Source organism: Coloeus monedula (assembly GCF_965178545.1).
Source record: "Coloeus monedula genome assembly, chromosome: 3".
Lineage (NCBI taxonomy): Eukaryota > Metazoa > Chordata > Aves > Passeriformes > Corvidae > Coloeus > Coloeus monedula.
This window is the reverse complement of record NC_138783.1, coordinates 116,310,511-116,330,321: the sequence shown is the minus strand read 5'-3', so window position 1 is coordinate 116,330,321 and position 19,811 is coordinate 116,310,511. Positions and strand designations below refer to the sequence as shown.

General features: G+C 42.3%; 1 protein-coding gene across 1 annotated transcript in view; it reads left to right on the top strand.

Moving 5' to 3' along the window:
- PCP4 (Purkinje cell protein 4) overlaps positions 1–19,811 on the top strand; it is a 47,137-nt gene that overhangs the window by 11,397 nt on the left and 15,929 nt on the right. Inside the window, exon 2 of the mRNA XM_082277376.1 lies at positions 6,656–6,707. Within this exon, the coding sequence (XP_082133502.1) occupies positions 6,656–6,707 (52 nt within the window). The remainder of the gene's footprint in view (positions 1–6,655; positions 6,708–19,811) is intronic.

Genomic DNA, 19,811 nt, shown 5'->3' with positions numbered 1-19,811 from the left:
GTCTGAGTTAGCCCTGTAAATAAACCATGCTGGATCAAATCTTCCATTTCCTGCAGGAAAAAAAAAGGGATTACTTCTTATGGCTGGCATGGTAATTAACAGGATTTGGGAAACACATTTTTGCAGCTGCTTTCAAAATTAACTTCAAAGATTCCATTAATCCCTGCCTCTGAAAAAAAAAAAAGTGATTACAATGTCTTTGGAGAAATAATGTTTTAATTCAAAATATGCTAATAACCTAAATATTAAGCAAGCTACTGTTTGTGCTAATTACGTTGATTACATTTGGTGTTGGTGTAAATATTCCGTTTAGAACATTATATGGAATCTGAATACAAAATCAGCAGGTTCTCACTGTGCTGATTTATAAATTACAGCCCAGCATCAGCAAAAGTGGGGCACAGCTAAAGTTCTTTTCTATGCTATTAGAATATTTAAAATCAGCACTGTAAGTAGGTTCCATCCCAGACAGTGATTCCCTCAGTCCATTTTCATCAGATGCCTCCTAATTTATCCTGGGAGCTGCCTCCAGCCCTGGGGTCCGGGCACAGGAAGGACATGGAGCTGCTGGAGAGAGGCCAGAGGAGGCAGCAGGATGAGCAGAGGGATGGAGCAGCTCTGCTGGGAGGAAAGGCTGCGAGAGCTGGGATTGTTCAGCCTGGAGAGGAGAAGCTTTGGGCTGAGCTCAGGGTGGCCTTGCAGGGCCTGAAGGAGCTGCAGGAAAGCTGGAGAGAGACAATTCCCAAGGCATGGAGGGCCAGGAGCCAGGGAATGGCTTCCCAGTGCCAGAGGGCAGGGCTGGATGGGAGATTGGGCAGGAATTGTTCCCTGGCAGGGTGGGCAGGCCCTGGCACAGGGTGCCCAGAGCAGCTGGGGCTGCCCCTGGATCCCTGGCAGTGCCCAAGGCCAGGCTGGACATTGGGGCTTGGAGCAGCCTGGCACAGTGGGAGGTGTCCCTGCCCATGGCAGGGGTGGATGGGCTTTAAGCTCCCTTCCAACCCAAGCCATTCCATGATTCTAAGTGTGCTCAGTGCTGAAGGGCCTCCTGCTGTCTGTGTGCGCTGAGAAATTCCTGTTCTGAGGATTTACCTCAAGCCAGAAGTTCTGTCTGGACAAAAGTGAACAAATCACATGTCTTAAACTGAAGCAAATGCCCTAAGCCTGTGAGCAACCCTTTGATTAAGGCACTCTGTGTGCATTTTGTGTAGACAGGTAAATAAAAATGTGTGTTTCACATGGGCAGTGACCACACTGCAAACAACACCATTTGTAGTTATCAGAAACTTGTCAATTTTGGACAGATAATTCTGTGGTTTCCAGGATGACAGTGTGCATTCGTGTGCATGACCATGTGCCTTCAGTGACTAAAAAAGTCACAAAAACCCGTTGTCCCTCTGTCAGCTTTTAGCCACTGCAGTTTGAGTCCCATTGGCTCATCTCAGCCCACCTGTGTAGTTCTAATTTATTAAAATAGCTATAGGAAAGCCTTAATAAAATTAGGGACAATCCGGAGCCAGTCAAGTAGAAAACTGTCTGACCCACGAGGATAATTACAGGAATTGTCGAAGTGCCAGGGATCATTTAGCTTTGACAGCCAGAATGGAAAGATGGATTCTGGTGCTCTTCCTCTGGCAACATTGTGCTGCCCTGGCAATACAGAACAGACAGAAAACTGGCTGTGGAGAACTCCCTCGGAGTAGAGGAGCATGCAGGGAGGAGGGGATCCGTAGGTGAAGAAGTTGATAAATAATTTTTGTTTCTGTCAGGTTGCTCAAGAAATGCAGTCTGCGATTTCTCACAAAGTAAGACAGCAGTAAGACATGTTATCAGATTTATCCGTCATTCCAACAAACTCCTGGCTAGATCTTCTGTACCTGGAGCAATTCCCTTAAATGTGGCCTTTGAAGGACACTTTCATCTCATAAATATTCAGTACCATGTCTATAAAGATGTGGTGGAAGAGTGGAGGAGCTCGTAAAGGAGGCACAAGTAGACGAGTGAGGAAGGTTTATTTGTGTCGTTTCTTGTGCAATTTTCATTCCTTTATCCAAGCTTCTGTCTGGGGTTCTTCAGCTCTGTCTGCAGATGTTCTTTAGGTGACTGATGTGAGTGAACCTGTACGTCACAAAGTTGGTTTGGGATTTGCCATCTGTGCTGCAGACCAGTTTGGAGAAGAAATAATTAGAAGGAAATGAGTGAAATGATAGAAGTTGTGGCTGGCTCTCCAGCAGTGCACTTTATCTCTCCCAGCTGTTCATTTCCATGCTTTCTGATATATAATTCTGAAAAATACAGTGGTGCTAAAATTCCAGTCCCATTACTTAGAGGCCCTTGCAGCTTCAGCAAACAAAAAGCTTTTTATCACAGCAACATTGCTTTTCCTGCTCTTTTTATTTTAAGCATTGTCATTTATTTTGTCCATTTTTTAAACCAAATTATTACTGTGTTGTGGCTAAGAGAAATGTTTTTCACACATCAGCATGTGAAATGCTGAGTGCCATAGTTTCAAGTTGGTACATGACGTCAGAAAGAGGTAGTGACACAGAAATCTCCAGAAAAGGAGAACTTAACCTAAATAATCCTATTGAAATCCCAAGTTCTGCAGAGTGGACCCACTCATCCCAGGTCATAGCTGCTTGGTTCTTGCCCCTGCTTAAATTTTGGATCTTCATTTAGATTCTGATGTATCTCCTGATTATTCTGCTGTGATTAGGAAGCTTTCTTTGCTCGGAAAACATCACGAGTCCCTAAGCAGATATTTTCAGCGACATTTTTATTTGCAGAAAGATCATGAACTTCATAAATCTTTGAAATGTATTTTTTCAGTACTTTTTTTTCACGTTAAGGCTGAAACAGCTGAGTTTTTTTTTTAATTAAAGCAGAAGACTAAAAAAAATAAGGTCCTTATGAAATAGTTGTGTTTGATTCAATTTCTTAGAGGGAAATCTTTGTATGGAGAATGGGTGGTGGTGCAGAGGGAAGGCTTGCTTGGCACCGTGCTGGCAGAGCCACAGCTTTTTTTGTGTTGCTTAGTACCAATGTGTGTTTCCTCCTGTCACATCTTAGCATAGCAAAACAAAGCAAAAATTCCCTGCTGTCCTTCTTGCCAATACAGAACATCCTAATAACATTTCATATGTGTCGCCCCTGTCAGTCTACGCTGACTTTTGCTGCTGCTCACTTTACAGAAACTTTCCACCTGTTTCTATTCTTTTAATTCCGCTCTTGGATCTTCTTTTTCCCCATTCTTTTATGTAGAAACACATCCTGTTGAAAATCTGCAGCCACTGCTTTCCTGGGATACAGCTCTGTGTACCTTGTTGACCCTGCACTGAGGCAAAGCATCAGGATGATGTTATTATCTGCAAGAGCCCATTTTTCAGAACGTTCTGGCAGTTTCATGTCCCTGATCTTGGACTTTCTGTGGCTCACTATAAAACAAGCAACCCTTCTGCCCCCAAAAATTCTGTAATCAACACCTGGCTGCAATCCCTAACACTGAGGTGCTAATTAAAAGCATAGCTGAAAAGGTCAGGCTATTTCAAGACAAGTACAGAATGTAAGATTAAAGGCAAAAATTAGGCTTGGGGGTGCAACAGGGCCTAGAAGAATGAGTAGAAAAGCTGCTGCAGTAATTTAACATTCTTTTTGAAATGTCCTCCTGGCTGCAAGTTCACTTTTAACCTTAGTTTGCTCGCCTTGGGGACTAATTTAGTACAGATTTTCATACCACGTTAACTGGCCTCTGCATATAGCTCTGAGAATTTAACAGGAAAGCAAACCTGTTCTGTTCTTGCTGGGATTTTTGAGCATATGGCAGAAGTCTTTTTTACTTCCTCTGCTGACAAATTGGGAGTCACTTTGATTTTCGGAGACATTTTTAATTATATGCCTTTGGTGTTTTGTAAAACCACGGAGTTAAAAATTAATATAGCCCGAAGCAGTCATAAACTCTGTTTCCTCCTACGCAACATAGCAACAAAACTGTTTATCATGTTTTACTGTATAATCGTTATGGGTCTGCACTCATGTTCATTTTAGCTCTGATGTTTCTTTGATGCCTGGTGGAAAGTTTATTCAATGCTTCTGTCCTGGTGCTTGCCTTAAAAATACTGTGGAATTTCAGAAGCAATCTCTGAATGAAGGGAGCTGGCTGCAAGTTATAGGGAATGGGAATCTTCTCATGTAGAAAGGCTGAGGGAGCTGGGGCTCTTCAGCCTATCAGATCCCAGAAATTAATACTACTTTTCCTGTATTTCAGTGATTTTAATTCCATCTGTTTTATCTATGGACAATATCTGCTATACCAGCATTTCATCCATTGCTTCTTGAAAATACCCCCAGCAACTCCTCCTCGTGTTTAGTCCCCTTTTTCTCTGAACCACGTTAAAAAAACTCAGCTTTGTTCTGCAACCTGCAGTAGCATCATGAAAGGTGATGAAAGAAGAAAGAAATTCCAGCTGCTAATAATACCAACACCTTGAAAATGTTTTGAAAAGTAGGTCCACTGGATGTATTGAAATAAGACTAAAGGCTTTGCAGGAGGATGATCCCATTGTATCTGGCTTTTTCCAGAGTTTCAGTACCTTGTTGATGAGAAGCTGATTCTCACTTTCAAATCCATTGCAGTCACTTGGAAGAAAGCACAGGACTTGTAGATCAAAATACGTCTATAACTAAAGGAAAAGCTCTTAGAAGCTGGTTTGGCAGACTTTCAGGTTTCGTCTGTTTAAGTCCAGTGGTCACCAATCAAAAAAATGGCTGCAGAATATTGCAACTGATTTCAGACTTAAAGAAAAATACCATGACCTCATGAATAGAAAAACCTTCATTTACCAAACCCAAGTTTTTATTCTTTTTCTTTGACAACATTCTGCTCTCCCCGAGGGGAAATCTCGAGACACGAAATAAATGTGTGAATCCATATTCCAGCACTCCATCATAAGCAGACTGAACCTGACAGGTATAGCCTAGGGAGGAAAGAGAAGCTTTCATAAAGCCTAAGTAGCACAGCCTGAAATGCTCAGGAAATAAGACAACTTGAAAAAGCATTTAAAAATATGCAGGGGAGGAAAAAGGAATATGGGTACCTTTTTTATTGATAGAAAAAATAAGTTATTTTGTAAATGAACACAATAAAATCTTCTTTAAAATGCTGTTTAGAATAGAAACATGGAAGTATTAACCAAACTTTAAATAAAGGCACAAGGCAAAACTGCTTGTTGGGTGGATTTTTTGATTTCTGGCTGTTGGTAACTTATGCTTTTGTCAAAGGTGTTTATCCCTTTAGAATCCCATTCTCTGTTATTGGCCAGGTTTCTGTCTTGGCTCTGAGGCGCCAGGGAGAAAAAAAAGTATTTTCATTGTCCATATCAGAGCTAAGAGCACACATGAAGATTTTGTACTTACCTCATTATTAGCTCTATATACAAAATACACCTTGGAAATACCACTGCTTGGGAAGGCAAAAGACAGAAGCCAAAGCAGAGAAGGTTTTAACCAGAAATTTTAAAGAAAATGCCTTCAGACAAGTGTATGGCTGTATGCATTTTCATAGGAGAATCCACATGACTGTCCAGATGCTGGTAAAAACCATTTGGTTTGCAGTGCTCCTGTACCTGTTCACTTCCCTGGTGCTTGAGGATGTGCTGCCTCTGATGGCTGAGTGCAGCTGGATTTATTCTCTGAGTTTTATACTCCCAGATTTTTACGTGGACAACCCTAGAGGACGATTTCTTCAGTTCTATTTCAGTAACACACACAAGTATGAATAATTTTGCATAAGGAATGTAAATTTTGCCATAGGCTGAAGTACCTTAATCCACCTTGAGGTGCTTTCTCTGGGGGATGCAGAATAATTTTCATAAAGTGACCATTCCTAAGCCAGAAAGTCCCCTACTATTGAGACCACTCCAGTACTCTGCCACTGTGACTATTTCGACTGCCCTGGTGTTTTGCCTCCTGTTAGTTGGCAGAGTGATTTAAATCAGTTCTTTTTCATGGAAATTCAGGAGGCTTTTCCTTGGACAGTGAGTTAAAATGGGAAGTTCCATCTTCTCTTGTGGCCAAAGCAGAAAATGGATCTTCTAGCCAAAGTCAAGTCAGGATGGAGATTCTCCCTAGCCCTCCTTTTGTTGCTAATGTATTTCTAGGAACATTGTTATTGTGTCTTTTTTATGTCATTGGCCACATTTACTTCAGGCTGGGCTTTGACCCTTGTAATTTTGTCCCTGCAAAACCTCATGACTTCCCTGTAGTCCTCCTGCGTCATGGAAGGGGAGGCACAGCAGGGAGCTGAAGAAATGAAATGCTGCATTGTAGCTCTCATTCCCTTTCACTGCTGGGAACCTGATTACACACATATATATCACTCATTGCTATAATTACATCCAGGGGCACACGTAGTGATGCAGCTGGACCTAAATCAGAGCCTTTTATATTGGAAAAGAACTCCAGGATCACTGAGTCCAACCTTTAAATGGAACTAAACATTCCTGTGTCACTGGCAGCGTCTCAAAACAACATTGCATGAGGGTGAATGGATAATCCAACATACTGAGGAGAAATCAGGCTGTAATTACCAGGAATTCCAAGGGGAAAATGCATGTTCAAGTGTGTTCTAACCTCTTTTTTTGTGTTTTTTTCCCCCTAACAGAGACAAGGAACCGGAGCTACAAATGGGAAAGACAAGACGTCTGGTGAGAATGGTAAGGGTTGACTTTATTTCTGGATGGAGAATACTGAGTAAAATGGAGCCAAAATACTTTTTACTCTAATGACAGATATCCGTAGTGAAGGCTTTGGTGTCATAAATTACCTTCTGATTGTGTTTGAGAAACTGGAAGGACTTCAGAGGGTTTGTTTTCTTTTTACTTGTATGTTTAAGCCCTTTGCTAAAGTAGAGTCTCTCTTCTGAGTGTGTAAGTGGTAAACTTAAGGACTTCAAAGAAGTCAGAGCAGAGACAAATGAGACTAAAACAAGATTAGATATGTGTGAAAAGGACACCAAAAAACAAGGTGAGGTATTATGAGCTGCTCCATGAATGAGGAAGGTGAAGAGAAATGGATTTGCTGATAGAGTTTCTGCAGTGTGATTAATCCCACGTAATTTTAGGCCCAGAACTAAAATACCAAAGTTAGAATCCACTTGTTTAGAGCTTATTTGAGTGTTGCTAGAGAGAAGCTATGGATGGAGCAGCTCCCATGGAAGGACCAGATGGCAAAGAGGCTCTGAATTTCGTCATTGGAGTGAGGCTGGACTCATTTCCACTCCTCCAAGGGGTGACTCATGGTCCTTTTTCAGACCTTAATAAAGGGGCTGGCAGAAACCAATTTCAGACCTTCAAGGGGCACAAACAATTCTAATTAAAAAATGTTGATTTTTTTTTTTCCCCAGAAGAATGCAAAACTGAATTTTCAGAAAAACAGTAATTGTTTGGGGGTTTTTTTTAAGCAGAAATCTTGTTTTATTTCCTATAGGAGCAGAAATGCTTTTCACACAAATGATAATTGATTAAAATCTGGTTACCATCAGAAACATTTTTCAAAGGAAAAGATTAAACAATTTTGATTTTTTTTTTTAATATACCCAGCTAAAATAGAGAGAGCATCAGAAAGAGGCTTGAACTATAAAATGTGCTCTCTGCTTCTGTTTGCTCATCCAGTTCTAATTAAAAGAATGTGTTCTGTGTCCATCCCATCCCCTGAACAGCAGGAAGAATCCGAGTCCCTTCTCTGAAAAGCCAAGGCTTTTCCAAATGGGTCATTTGAGCAATTATTTTGGATGTGTGTCTTGGCCTTTTACGTTGGTCAGAGTAGAATTTTTGGGCCCTTTGAAGCAACACATCCTAGAGCATTAAGAGTCTTCTTTATGGATAGTTTTCCTGTTACAGGGAGGTGACTTTCCCGTAAGGGCTGTTTGCATAATGTTTCAGTAAATGAAATCCATAGATGATGCTCCCACTATGAGAAAACACAAATTGGAGTGGAAAAAAAAAAACCAAATAAATATTTTGGCTTGTTATAGTGTCTTGAATTAGTGGGAACAAATGTACCCTGACAGCAAAGCAATTTGCATTTTCAAGTTAACAGGGAAGGAAAGCAAGCAAAATTATGTCAGCCATTCGGGCAGCATGGGGAGCATGTTTTTTCTCTTTTCTGTTTGAGCACATTATGAACTCAGCTCATTTGCCTTGAATTTCTTTCCCAAATAAAAATTTCTTCCCAAATAAAATAGTCCTGTTGTCAAGTTTAGCTTAGATTTACTGATCCTGCAGCCTTTTTAAAAGCAATTTTTTTTTTCTTAGTGGGGATTTTGAGTGAGCAAGGGCTACATCATTAATTCAAAAATATATATGGTTCTAGTTGTGGCATAATTTTATGTGTAACAAACAGGCAGATGCACAGTTAATCTTGGGCAAAGAGATACCAATTATTTTTTGTAATGAAATTATAGCAGAAAAGCTGTCACCTACATAAAACACAGGAGCAGCAGGGGAGATGGAATAGAGTCCTCTGATCTCCCCAGCCCACATGCTTGCATAAAAATAAAGCAGAATCAGAACTTTGAACCTGAAATTGAATGCTAAATCAAAGAGGCAGAAATGTGTAACTCTTTGTCCTTATTAGCTCTGTGTGGTTAGAACCCAGGCAGTGATTTATTGCTCTGAAAATTGGGGTGTGCTGTAAACCTACATACACAATATAAATCCTCTGTTCCACAGTTTTTTGGCCAGAAGTCTGCAATATGTCCATGTCTTAAATGTTATTAGCCTCTTCTTCAAGTGTTTGTTTCCCTGTCAAAAGGAAACTTTCCCTCTTGTTTCCCTCTTGTGGAAAAGGAGGGAGGGTGGAGAAGCAAACAAACTCTTTCATCTTATAAAAAGAAAGCAAAAGAAAGAGAAGTCATGCTCTGACAATGTTTGCAAAGGCAAACTGGTCTGGTTGCTGTCTTTGCTCTGTTTACAGATTAGGAAAAGCTGCTGAAAACTGGCCCAAACAACAAATAAAGATGCTTGGCTTTTCTCAGGGTTTGATTCACACAGAGAGACACTGTGGGGTTGAGCTTTGTTCGTGCATTGCAGTAGAAAATGAATTTTGGGCCTGCCTCTAGGTTAGGTTGAAACTGAGGAAAATAAAATAATGACCATGGCAATCAGCAGTCTCCCTCTTTGAAGACATCTATGGCCTTGCTGTCACCATGCAGCACTCAGGGAAATTCAGTCTCTGAGGATTCCTTTTTATAGCAGGGATAGTTTGGGTAGACACAAATGCATTTTCTTGTTTGACCCTCCTTAGACAGGAACAGTCCATCCTTAATTTTATTTAGCTCCTACCCCAGAGCAGCAGTGGCAGCTCTTAGCAAACCTCCCATCAGCAGCAGGGGCTGTGCTGCTGCACACACAGGATGGATGAGGATGGAAGGGACCACAGGGGGACATCTGGTGCCACCTCCCTGCTCCCAGAGCACAGGGCTGTGTCCAGATGGCTCTGGAATGTCCCCAGGGAGGAGAGCCCAGAGCCTCTGTGGCCAATCTGCTCAGGGCTGGCCCTGCCCAGGGCAGCAGTTCTGCCTCCTGTGCAGGGCAATTGCCGGGCTCAGGCCCTGCCCGTGGCTCTGGGGCCGCTGCTGGGCCCCGGAGCAGAGCCCGGGCCCTGCCCTGAGCCCTCCCTGCAGCCAGGGACACCCAGGGCTGAGGGCCCCTCTCAGCTGGGGCTCCTCTCGAGGCTGAGCAGCCCCGGCTCCCTCAGCCTGTGCTGGGCACGGAGCTGCTCCAGGCCCTTCCTCAGCTGCGCAGCCTCCGCCGGCCCCGCTCCAGGAGCTCCCTGGCCCTGCTGGGCTGAGGAGCCAGAGCTGGGCACGGCACCCCAGAGGTGCCCCCAGGGCTGGGCACAGGGGCAGGATAACCCTGACCTGCTGGGAATGCTCTTCCCAGTGCACCCCAGGATCCCATTGGCATTCCTGTCCCCCAGGACACTCTGCTGGCTTGGGGACAGCTCATTGTCCCTCAGGACTCCCAGATCCTTCTCCAGCAGGTCACCCCCAGCCTGTGCTGTGTTATTTATTCCCAGGTGCAGGAGCCTGTATTTGCCCTTGCTGAATTTCAGACAGTTCTCTGCCCATCCCTCCAACCTACTGAGATCCCTCTGAAGGGCTGCACAGCCCTCACGGGGATCAGCTGCTCCTCCAAGCTCTGTGTTATCATCAAACTTGCTGAGGAGGTTCTGCCCCTTCATCCAAGTCACTGATGAACAAGTTAAACAATCTGGGCCCAGTATTGAACCCATAACCTCACAGGGACCTTGAAGGACCTCAGTCTTCCTGAAACCCAAGAGATACGTATTTGTGAAACTGCAAACTTAGCTTGTAAACCTGTTACATAAACGCTGTTCTCTGTGGAAGAAAATCCAAAGGGAAGACAGCACTACTATTCCCACACAGCTCAGTGTGGGATAAGAAGCTGTAATTTCCTTTATGCTCACCTGGTTTGATTAGTCGGGACAATCGTATTTGCAGATGCAAATATGAAAACAGAATGTTCCCCCCTGGCTATTAGTGAATAAATGATTCTTCTCTGTGACCTTGGCAATGTCACAAAGTTCCTTTGTAGGTTAACACTTGTCACTTCTTGTGTTTCACATTGCCCTGTGTTGTGTTTTTTCTTGTGGTGCAATTTGCAAGCTGCTCTCATGCAATCTACTCCTTAATAGCCCAGCACAACTGCCAGGGAAACAATTGCATCAGAACCAATTATTTCTATCTTCAAATTTAGAATCACTTTTTTTCCTATTAATAGATCTCGCCCTTTCTTCTCAAAATACATAAAGCATGTGATTATTAATTGGTATTATTAATTTTTCTTGGAAGATGAGATTTATCATTCAGTAACATGAATATTTATAATAACAAAATAAGTGTTTTCATGGGATGAATTCTATGCCTTCCTGGCTCTGAGTGAAATGAAAATGAGTGGGTTTTTCATGAACTGAGATGTCATGGTGGATTAATCCGATCACAGCAAGATGGTCAGTTGTATTTTCAGTTTCTTTTCATTCCCAAACACTTGTCAGTGTATGAGCTCTGCTTTGGGACGTTCAGAAAATTATACATGAATAAATATTCTGTGTTTCATCCTGTCCATGGGATGCCTGTACATAAAGATGAAGAAACAGTAGAGTTAATAAAGTAAATTCTTATATTTTGCATCTAAAATGGAGTCACTTCAGTCTGAATGCTTCTAGAAAACATTTAGGGTAATGGTAAATAATTGTAAAGCAATCCCGTGTGAGAGAATAGAGATCTCTCTCTAGTAAGCTTTCCTGGTAGAGGGGTAGGCATCTTGCAGTATTATCAACAGTCCATTCACCCACTTCCTCTGCTCAAGAAATTTGGGAAATTCTGCTCACTGCACTCAGGAATAAAAAAAGAAATCTTGCCAGATCCGACAGAGTGAATAATAATCTTCATCGTTATTTATGTAGAGAGTGCTTAGCTTAATAGAGCTTCAGTTCCTGGCTAGAGGCCAGGATCTTTATTGTACTATGGGCTAATATAAATATCTCTTTAAGAACTCAAAATTAATTTTCCACTAATATTCTCCAATGACTGCGTAAAAAATGTGCTGGTTTTGGGAACAGCCCTGCAAATAAACTTACTGGTGGAAAAAACGATTTTGAGGAAGGGAGGGGAACACACGAGGGTAATTTGTATAAATATTCAAAGAGCCTCATGGAACATAGTTTGCTGTATCTTCCTGGGCCTGGAGGTCACATTTTTTATTCCAAGGAAGGGACAGAGCCTGAACTGCTGCATTGCAATGCTCATACATTTTCTTTCCCACAAAACATTGCTTGTGCAGCAAAAGATGAATCTTAAGTATTGCAAGCAACTGCTGAATCAATGTAAAAAAAACCACCCTAACCCTTTCAAACTGCTGCTCTCTGATATTTCACCTCCACAGCACTAATCAGAAGTTAGGATGGGGAGTACTGGATGAAGGTATAATATTGAGTTTTCCTGGGTGATAGGTTGAGAGTGGGCACAGAAATTAGCTTGTCTTGTTGTCTCTTTTCACTATGGTGAAAGTTCTCTCATCCCTTTTAAGTGGTGCTTCAAGGGATATGATCTCCCAGTAATGCAGTCTCTCTCATTCTACTTTCAGCCTATATCCAAAGCCAAATTCTGTCCTATCTCATCCAGTCTAGCCAGTACTAGTGGGGATTTGGGAAGTGAAATGAGAATGATTTGTTGTACCTCATCCCACATCTCTTAAAATAAAAAGTCTGTGCCTCAGCAACATTCCCAGACAAGTCTGCATCCACCAAATACCATAACACCTTCACAGAGCCTAAATACAAAAGTGTCTGAACCCTCAGCATGGTTACATAAGTTGTGTTCGGTCATGTACAGATCACTCAGGCTCAGAGGAAGGTGTAAAAATCCTGTGAGAACTCAACACTCTGATCTGTAGCTGAGGGTGGATCAGATGAGAGGAGAAAAAGTCCCAAGTGAACAGTTCTAGATGAATCCCATCTCAAGACATGGCAAAGACACTGCAGGAAACTGCTGAGTTTCAGTTTAGGAACTTGCCTGGGGACAGCTGCACAGAAAGTTTGCCCAGAACCAAACCAAAGATGTCTCAGGTCCCCTCCTCTTCCTTTGCCCAGCCTGGTGTGTGGAATCAAGGAATGTGCCCGTCCCTGCAGGCAGCCAGCAGGGCTCAGCTGAAGGCAGATTGAGCCTTTAATAACAAGGCTCTGGGATTGTTCACAGATCTTCCCTAGAGAGGATGCTGAAAGGAAGAGAAGGGAATTATACATGAACTTTATTTCCTCTCCTAGGTGAATTTCCATTTCTGGAGGCCAGGGATGAGCATGAGTCCTCTCCAGAGGGATACTGTGTGCTTCTTTATTTGGGGCAGTGATGGCAATGAAGGACTGTTCACAAACATTCTCTGACACACAATTTTTGGTGTTGATTCAGAAACAAAAACTTCTAAAGTGATGTTTTTTATGTGTGTTTGAGATAATGTGGGCACCTTCTGCACTGAAACTTCACCTGTGTGCCTGTCCATGTGCAGTGAACATCTGGTTTCATGGAGAGGAGCCTCTGGAGGAGTTTAATCAATGTATCTGAACTAAACTGAAGAAATACTTCTAAAAGAGTAGATATTGTTCTTATTTTTCTGTTATCTGACAAGTTGGCTTTGACACTGTGCATTACAGCTTCACCTCATCTGCTAATGAGGAGCTTTCGTTTTTTAAATGTTTAGGCAGAAGCATCTTAAAAAAAAAAGGATTTTATTAAACGTTTCATCAATTAACAGCTGTGCTCTTGTAGTCTGGCCTGTGTCTTGGCTCTGGAATTCCCCACAAGTTTTCATTTTGTGTATCATTTCTAACCACTCTCGTGACTCCCAAATAAGTCCATCTTCCCACACAAAAAATATAGCACTATCCACATGAAGGATGTCTGTCTGTATGTTGCTATATAATGTTAATTATGCAGCTTTTTCTTGCACATTTTGGGTTTCTTTTTTCTTTTTTTAGTGCAGAAGTCCCACAAGGAAAAAAAATACAGAGCCGAACAGCAAAAGCATAGAATAACAATTTCAGCTTTTTAAACCTGCTCATTAAAGGCTTAAAAAATGGGGAAATTATTTCAAAAGAGATTTATCTTTTTTTTTTTTTTTTTTTCCCCATAGAGGGAAAAGCTCCTATTAACTGGTACCTTTGACATGGAGAATCTTCACACTTAATACTCCTGCCACCAATGAATCTGTCTAGGTACTTATATGGTCCTCACCACCATAGTAACTGAGTGTCTTCCAAGTATTTAAAAATAGAGATAACAATAACAATTCTTGCCCTGGTCCACCTCTTTCTTTCCAGCTTGCTAGGAGAACAACTTGATTAATTTGTGGGACCTTTGTTTTGCACACAGTGCCTGCACACAGCTCGGGAAGCTTGTGTGCCTGCGTGGATGCGATGTTCTCAAACCGAGTGCATCCAAAAATCCGGCTGCATTTCTAAAAATGTGAGAGATGAACACATGTATAGGAGTTATATATATTTCTGTATGGTCCCTCACAGTCTGCTCCTTTGCAGGAGGTAGAAGTCAGCAGAACTGCAGCATTCCTGCAGTGTTGAGATCAGGAGCAGCCCAAGGAAATCATCATGAGGTGTCTTAGTAAGTGGGTATTTGAGCACCTGAAAGGTAGTGGTAGCCCATCTCCTTCCTGAGAAACTGGCTGGAAAATTAGCCAAGATCATTAGGGGGAAAAAAAAAAGTGATTAGAAATGAAGAAAAAATCAAATTAAATGAAAGAAAATAAAGCTGTGGTGATGCTGGTGGATTTTGCCTTTTGGATGAGTCATAAATACACTGGAGTTCCCATCAAGTGTTAATGAGGAAAGACAGAATTGAAATGATGCCTTTGACAAGTGCCATATTTCTTCTGGAAATCAGTCTGTAATTATCAGTGAGCTGCCTGACTGTGCACCAGGGAGAAGGAGCCTTCTTTCCATGACTGGCACATAACTGGCTGGCTGCCACAAATGTGCACTGCCTGGAAAATGGGCTCTCCTGGGAGAAGGAGCCTTTAGTTCTGCTTTGGTGCTGGTGGTGACCCAAAGGGAGGACACAGCTCAAGCCAGCCCCTCAATAACCCTATAAAATTTCCTCTGAAATGAATCTGCCCCTGCATCATCAGGGATGGTTTGGGGTGTGTCAGGATCAGAGTCAATGGGATGTGGGAGATGGAATATTTACATTGGGAATCCATGGAGCTGGGCAGACTGGCACAACTTGGAGATTCCTCTCTCCACATTCCCTGACACTAACAACAGATGATTAAAAGGCTACAAGAGGTGCATATAGCTGAGCAGCATGTTTTTTTAATTTCGTGGAAGTGAAAAATGAAAGAGGAACACAATCAATGCCCAACAGTGGTTACCAGGATTTACTGTTGTGGAAACATCACTTTTCTTTTTGACTGTACACGCACGACTGTACACAGACCTGCTTTACTTCACACCACAGGCTTTTGTTTCCTTCTGACTTGGGTTTGTAAATGGAATGAAAATACTTTTCTACTTACGAGTTGCTCCGTTAGAAATTCGGCAAATGATTAATCATTCGGGTTTTTTCTGAAGGTTTTTAAGATTTTAATTTGTAGCACACAGCTGTCTTGCGGCACTTAGCTCGATGCTCCAAAATTAGCTTGTAATTTGGTGTTATCAGGCTCCCTTGTGTAAGCAGGCACCAGAATTTAGAACAGCAGGAGTGTTACAGACATGATGAAAATGTGCTCCTTTGCTGAACTGGTGGCCAGAACAAAAAGCAGTCAGGGCTGCAGGAAGGAATTAGATGCTGCATCAGGAACCAGCACAACACTTCACCTTCAGTCCCCGTGCTCAGAGATTATTTCAGGACCTTATGTAAAATGCTTAGGTCACCTGTCCGAGGGAAGAGAGGGGTGTCTCAAAGTCAGCCCCACACGTGTCTTGGGTTCTCTGCCTCTCTCTCTAAGTTTGGGGTGAAATTCTTCATGTCTGGCTCTCTGGGTGCACATCTCTGGGAGAGACCTAGAGCTCTGTTTGTTCTCAACAGAGAAAAATGTGGTTTTTTGTGACGTGGTGCTTATCAGAATGAGCTCCTCTGGAGAGCCTGGTGTTCATAGATCTTAATCTGATTTAGGCTTCTAATTTGCTTAGCTCTCTCAAGGCTGAGGAATTTGTGGGTAATACTAACATTAAAAATAATAAAAATTATATAATAAATAATAAATAAAATAATTCTTTGTCTATCTCTGGAGTTAAGTGGATGCTCAGCAGGGTATTTCAGAATGTCTGGTTTGGACCTGGACATTTAATTTCTCCTTAAATCCATCTCAAGCAGCTCTATCCTTATTCAGGTTTGACTTATCCTGACCACCTCATGCCAGCTCTCACAGCCATTTTCTCAGTGGAAATATGGATGTGAAAACATCAAAATATTTTCTGGCTTGAGGATTTTGTTAGCCAGGATACTGGATTTGATGGAAGCATTTGCTTTAGCCAAGCACTCTTAGTATTGGTTCATTTTTCCCCCAGCCCACAGTGGGTTATGAGTAGGAAAGACTGAGAAAAATACATATTTTCCAAGGAGGAATTTCCAAGAACAGAAGAAAGTTGGATAGCACCGGATATGGAAAAGGCATTTTGAAAGTCATAGTGTAAAAAAAGTGGGGCAGGGTGCTCTGGCAGCTCCTGGGAGATGATGTGGGTATTCCAGAGCTGGAAATCAGCTCTCAGCACTTCTCCAGGGTCTCACAGTGACATTATTTAATCGCCGTTGATGAATGAGTTCTCTAACTGTATTTTGAGTATCTCATCTTTCATTCTAATTTATACCTAAAACCCCCTGAGACTGCTGGTTGACTCTAGGTGGAGAAAGCATTAATTATTCCTTAGGTTTTAGTGAAACACTGGCACTCCACAGTGACCAATTTGCTACTCCTGTAAAAGCTGCCAATAAAAAAGGACATGTACAAATATATTCATTAGCTCAAACTAATTAAAACCCAGGCTAATAGCCAGGAACACAACACGTTATTGCAGGATTTTGGAATTCATTATGTGCCTGTGCTGATCCAACAGTAACTATCCCTGCAGCTCCTAATCTAAGTTAAAGATCTGTTTACTGACAGACGCCTAAAATGTAGTTTACAGGGCCTACAGACACTGCAGAGTTTCTGACCCAGGTGTCTGACAGGAAACAGGGATTTGCCATGGAGATAATTCTGGGCAACAGGGATTAGCTGCAGAGAAAATTCTGGGCTACATCCTTTGTTGTGTAACAGAACCAAACAGAAGGATGGGAGAGGTGAGATTAATTAAGCCTGAAGAATTGTTTATTCTTGTGGCCTTTGATTTCAGAGCTGAGTGTAGGTTATCAGGTGTGGTACCTTTGAGGGAAGATGTGGATACACCTGTGTATATTCCAAACCTCCAGTTGCATTTGGGGCCCATCCTGGGGAATGTTGGGAGCACATAAACCCCCATCCTGGCTTATCCAGGGTCATACAGCACAGGTGAGGATCAGATAACCTCCTTCTTTTCACCTCAAATAACCAGGGGACAGAACCCACTGAGGGAAGGACATTGAGACAGAGCTGGATCCAAGGCTCTTTGGTGTCCTGAAGCAGCCACCTCTGGGTCTAGCAGCCAGCAGAATAATTCCTAGCAGAAAACGTGCATTGTGGTCTCCCCTAATGATTGTATTCATCAAGCAGGCAGCTGTATTTGTCACTGGCAGAAATTTCTTGGTGACCTTTCCAGTGGATCTGTTCCCAACAAAACTCTATGTCTCTGGTGAGAGCTCTGTGTCTCTCGTGTGAGGTCTGCCTCTGGCAGGCAAAGATGTGGAGAAACTGGGGGAAAAAGAATCCCTGGTTTATTTTAGCCAAGAAGGAAGAAGACAAATGGAAGAAGTGTAGGTTTGGATCTTTTCTGTCAAAGGATGATGGATGCTGTCAGCAGAGGGCAAGACGTGGGCTTTGCCAGTCAATCATTCCCTCCATCAGCACCACTTGGTCTCGTCTCAGACAAACTTCTTTGGCTTAAATTCCTTCCTCTGTCAAATTAAAGAGAAAGAAATGGCTTTTCTAGACCCCAGTGGGAAGAAGTTTGGAGATTAATGATCCATAAACAATAGCATATATTCCTGTGTCATTTTCCCAGCGAGACCAGGTGTGGGAGGTTTGGTGGACGTTGTCTGCTCTGACTGCTGGACCTCTTTGAAGCTTTTCCCTGTGCCAGAGAAAAGGGTCACAATTCTTGTTTAAATATTTATGGTTTTCACAGGAGGGACCACAGAAATAAAGAGCAAAAGACTTAAGTCATGGGATGGCATCCTCTGGAGGTCCCTCAGCTCAGAACCGTTCCAGTATGGAAGAACATCAAAAAGAAAATGTAATTTTTGGCAATTCCCCCCATTCCTCCCTGTGCCACGGGCAAACCTTGGGAACAACAGAGTCTAGAAGCTGTTCTCAGATGCAGCAGAATTGGTGTAGCTATTTGGTCTCTATTCATCATCTTAAGAAGATTACTGCAGCTAACATTAGCATTTTTGCTATTACATGGTGGACTGGCTGAAGTCCAGACTGGGTTGGTATTAGAATACTTATTTCTTTCCTTTTACTGTTCTTTTTCTTCTTGCAGTAGAAGATGATGGACACAAAAAAAGCCAGTGAAGAAAGCTGCATCAAGGGATACCAGTGCTTCTTTGTAGTTTCTCCCCACATATCTGTTTGTGTGAGCTTGTAATTCCAGCTCAGTTCAGTTCTAAGTTTCAAGTTTAAATGAAATTAAATATAAGCACATCCACAACTGCCATTATTTTTGAGTGGGTACTATGTGAGACCACTAAGAAGTTACTGTTTTCTATAAATTTCTATAACTATAAATAGATCCAAATGTACTTGAAACTTGGCATGGAAATGTTTTATAACTACCATGAATTTGACCCTTCGAGCTTCCCACAACTCTTTGGACATCACAGTGATTTTCTGTGGCTGTAAGTAGTTTTCTGCAGGACTCTGTAGTACTGTGATGCGTATTTGGGGCTGAATTTCTTGACTGAACTTGCAGAGTAGAAAAACCAACAATTAACCTGAGCTGAGTTAGAGAGCAGCTGCTTCTCTTCTGCTGTGTGTTTGTGGGGTTTCTGGCCTGCCAGCAAAAGGCTGAGTTTACTTTTGTTTATTTCAGTGTAATTGCTGAGATAGGGAGTGATGCAGCCCAGAGCTGCCAGCTCCTTTGCTGGTGTCAGAGATACCTTTTGTTGTTGTAAGTGATGCTGTCTGAATGTGACAAAACACTTGATAAGCTTGGCCAAGCATGCCAGAAAACAAAACAAAAAGCAATGTGGACTTTTCAGTCCAGGCAGTTCAAAAAACTGCAGGGTGTTCTGCCCCCACCATTGAGATGTTTCAGGAGAAAAACTGATCGATTTGGTTAAAAAAAAAAGGAAGTTTTGCTTTTTGCTAGTCAGGAGAGGCTGCACAGATTAAGGTAAGCACTAGAAAACACTCAGATCCTCGGTGCCCATTGGCAGAGCTCTTCTGGAAGTGGTTACTGCTGGTTTTTTCAAGGCCCAAGACACATTCACTCATGATATTGAAGGTCTTAACCAGTCACTGGCTTGTATAAGTTGATATTTTACTGCCCCTGTGACTCCTTGTCACAAGCAACAAGGAGTGGTGCAGTGGGATGCTCCGGGGTGAATCCAAACTCCTGGTCCTTCCTACCAGGCAGGCCAGGCTTCCACGATGGATCAAGTTAGTTATTTCTTACTTTCTTCATAAAACCTGTGGTTTTCCTTTCATCTTTTCCACAAGTAGGGTCTTCTCTGCCTCTCTTCCTGTCTCTCCTGTCTCCCTCATTTCTTGTGTCTCACCTCTCATTCTTTCTTCCCCCCCCCCCCCCCCCCCCGAGAATTTTGTGTCTCCTCAGCACAGCTGGGGGTCAAGTGCTGCTTCTCCCTCTAACTGCCTAATTTTCCCTCCTATTTTCCCAGGCAAATTTGCAGTCTGGGTCATTAGTAAAAAATATTCATTTGCCAAAAAGAAGGTTCCTGACTAATGCTCTAACTAGAGGTCATGGTGACCCTCAGCTGAACTTTTTCATTTTTCTCCAGTCTCACAAAACATTACCAAGACTAGGTTTAAACAAGGGCCCGGTGAGGAGTCACCTGAAAGAAGAGAAACACGAGTAAGAGACAGAACAGTTTTTAAAGGAGCAGAATTAGAAACAAGAAGGCTTTTAGTTGT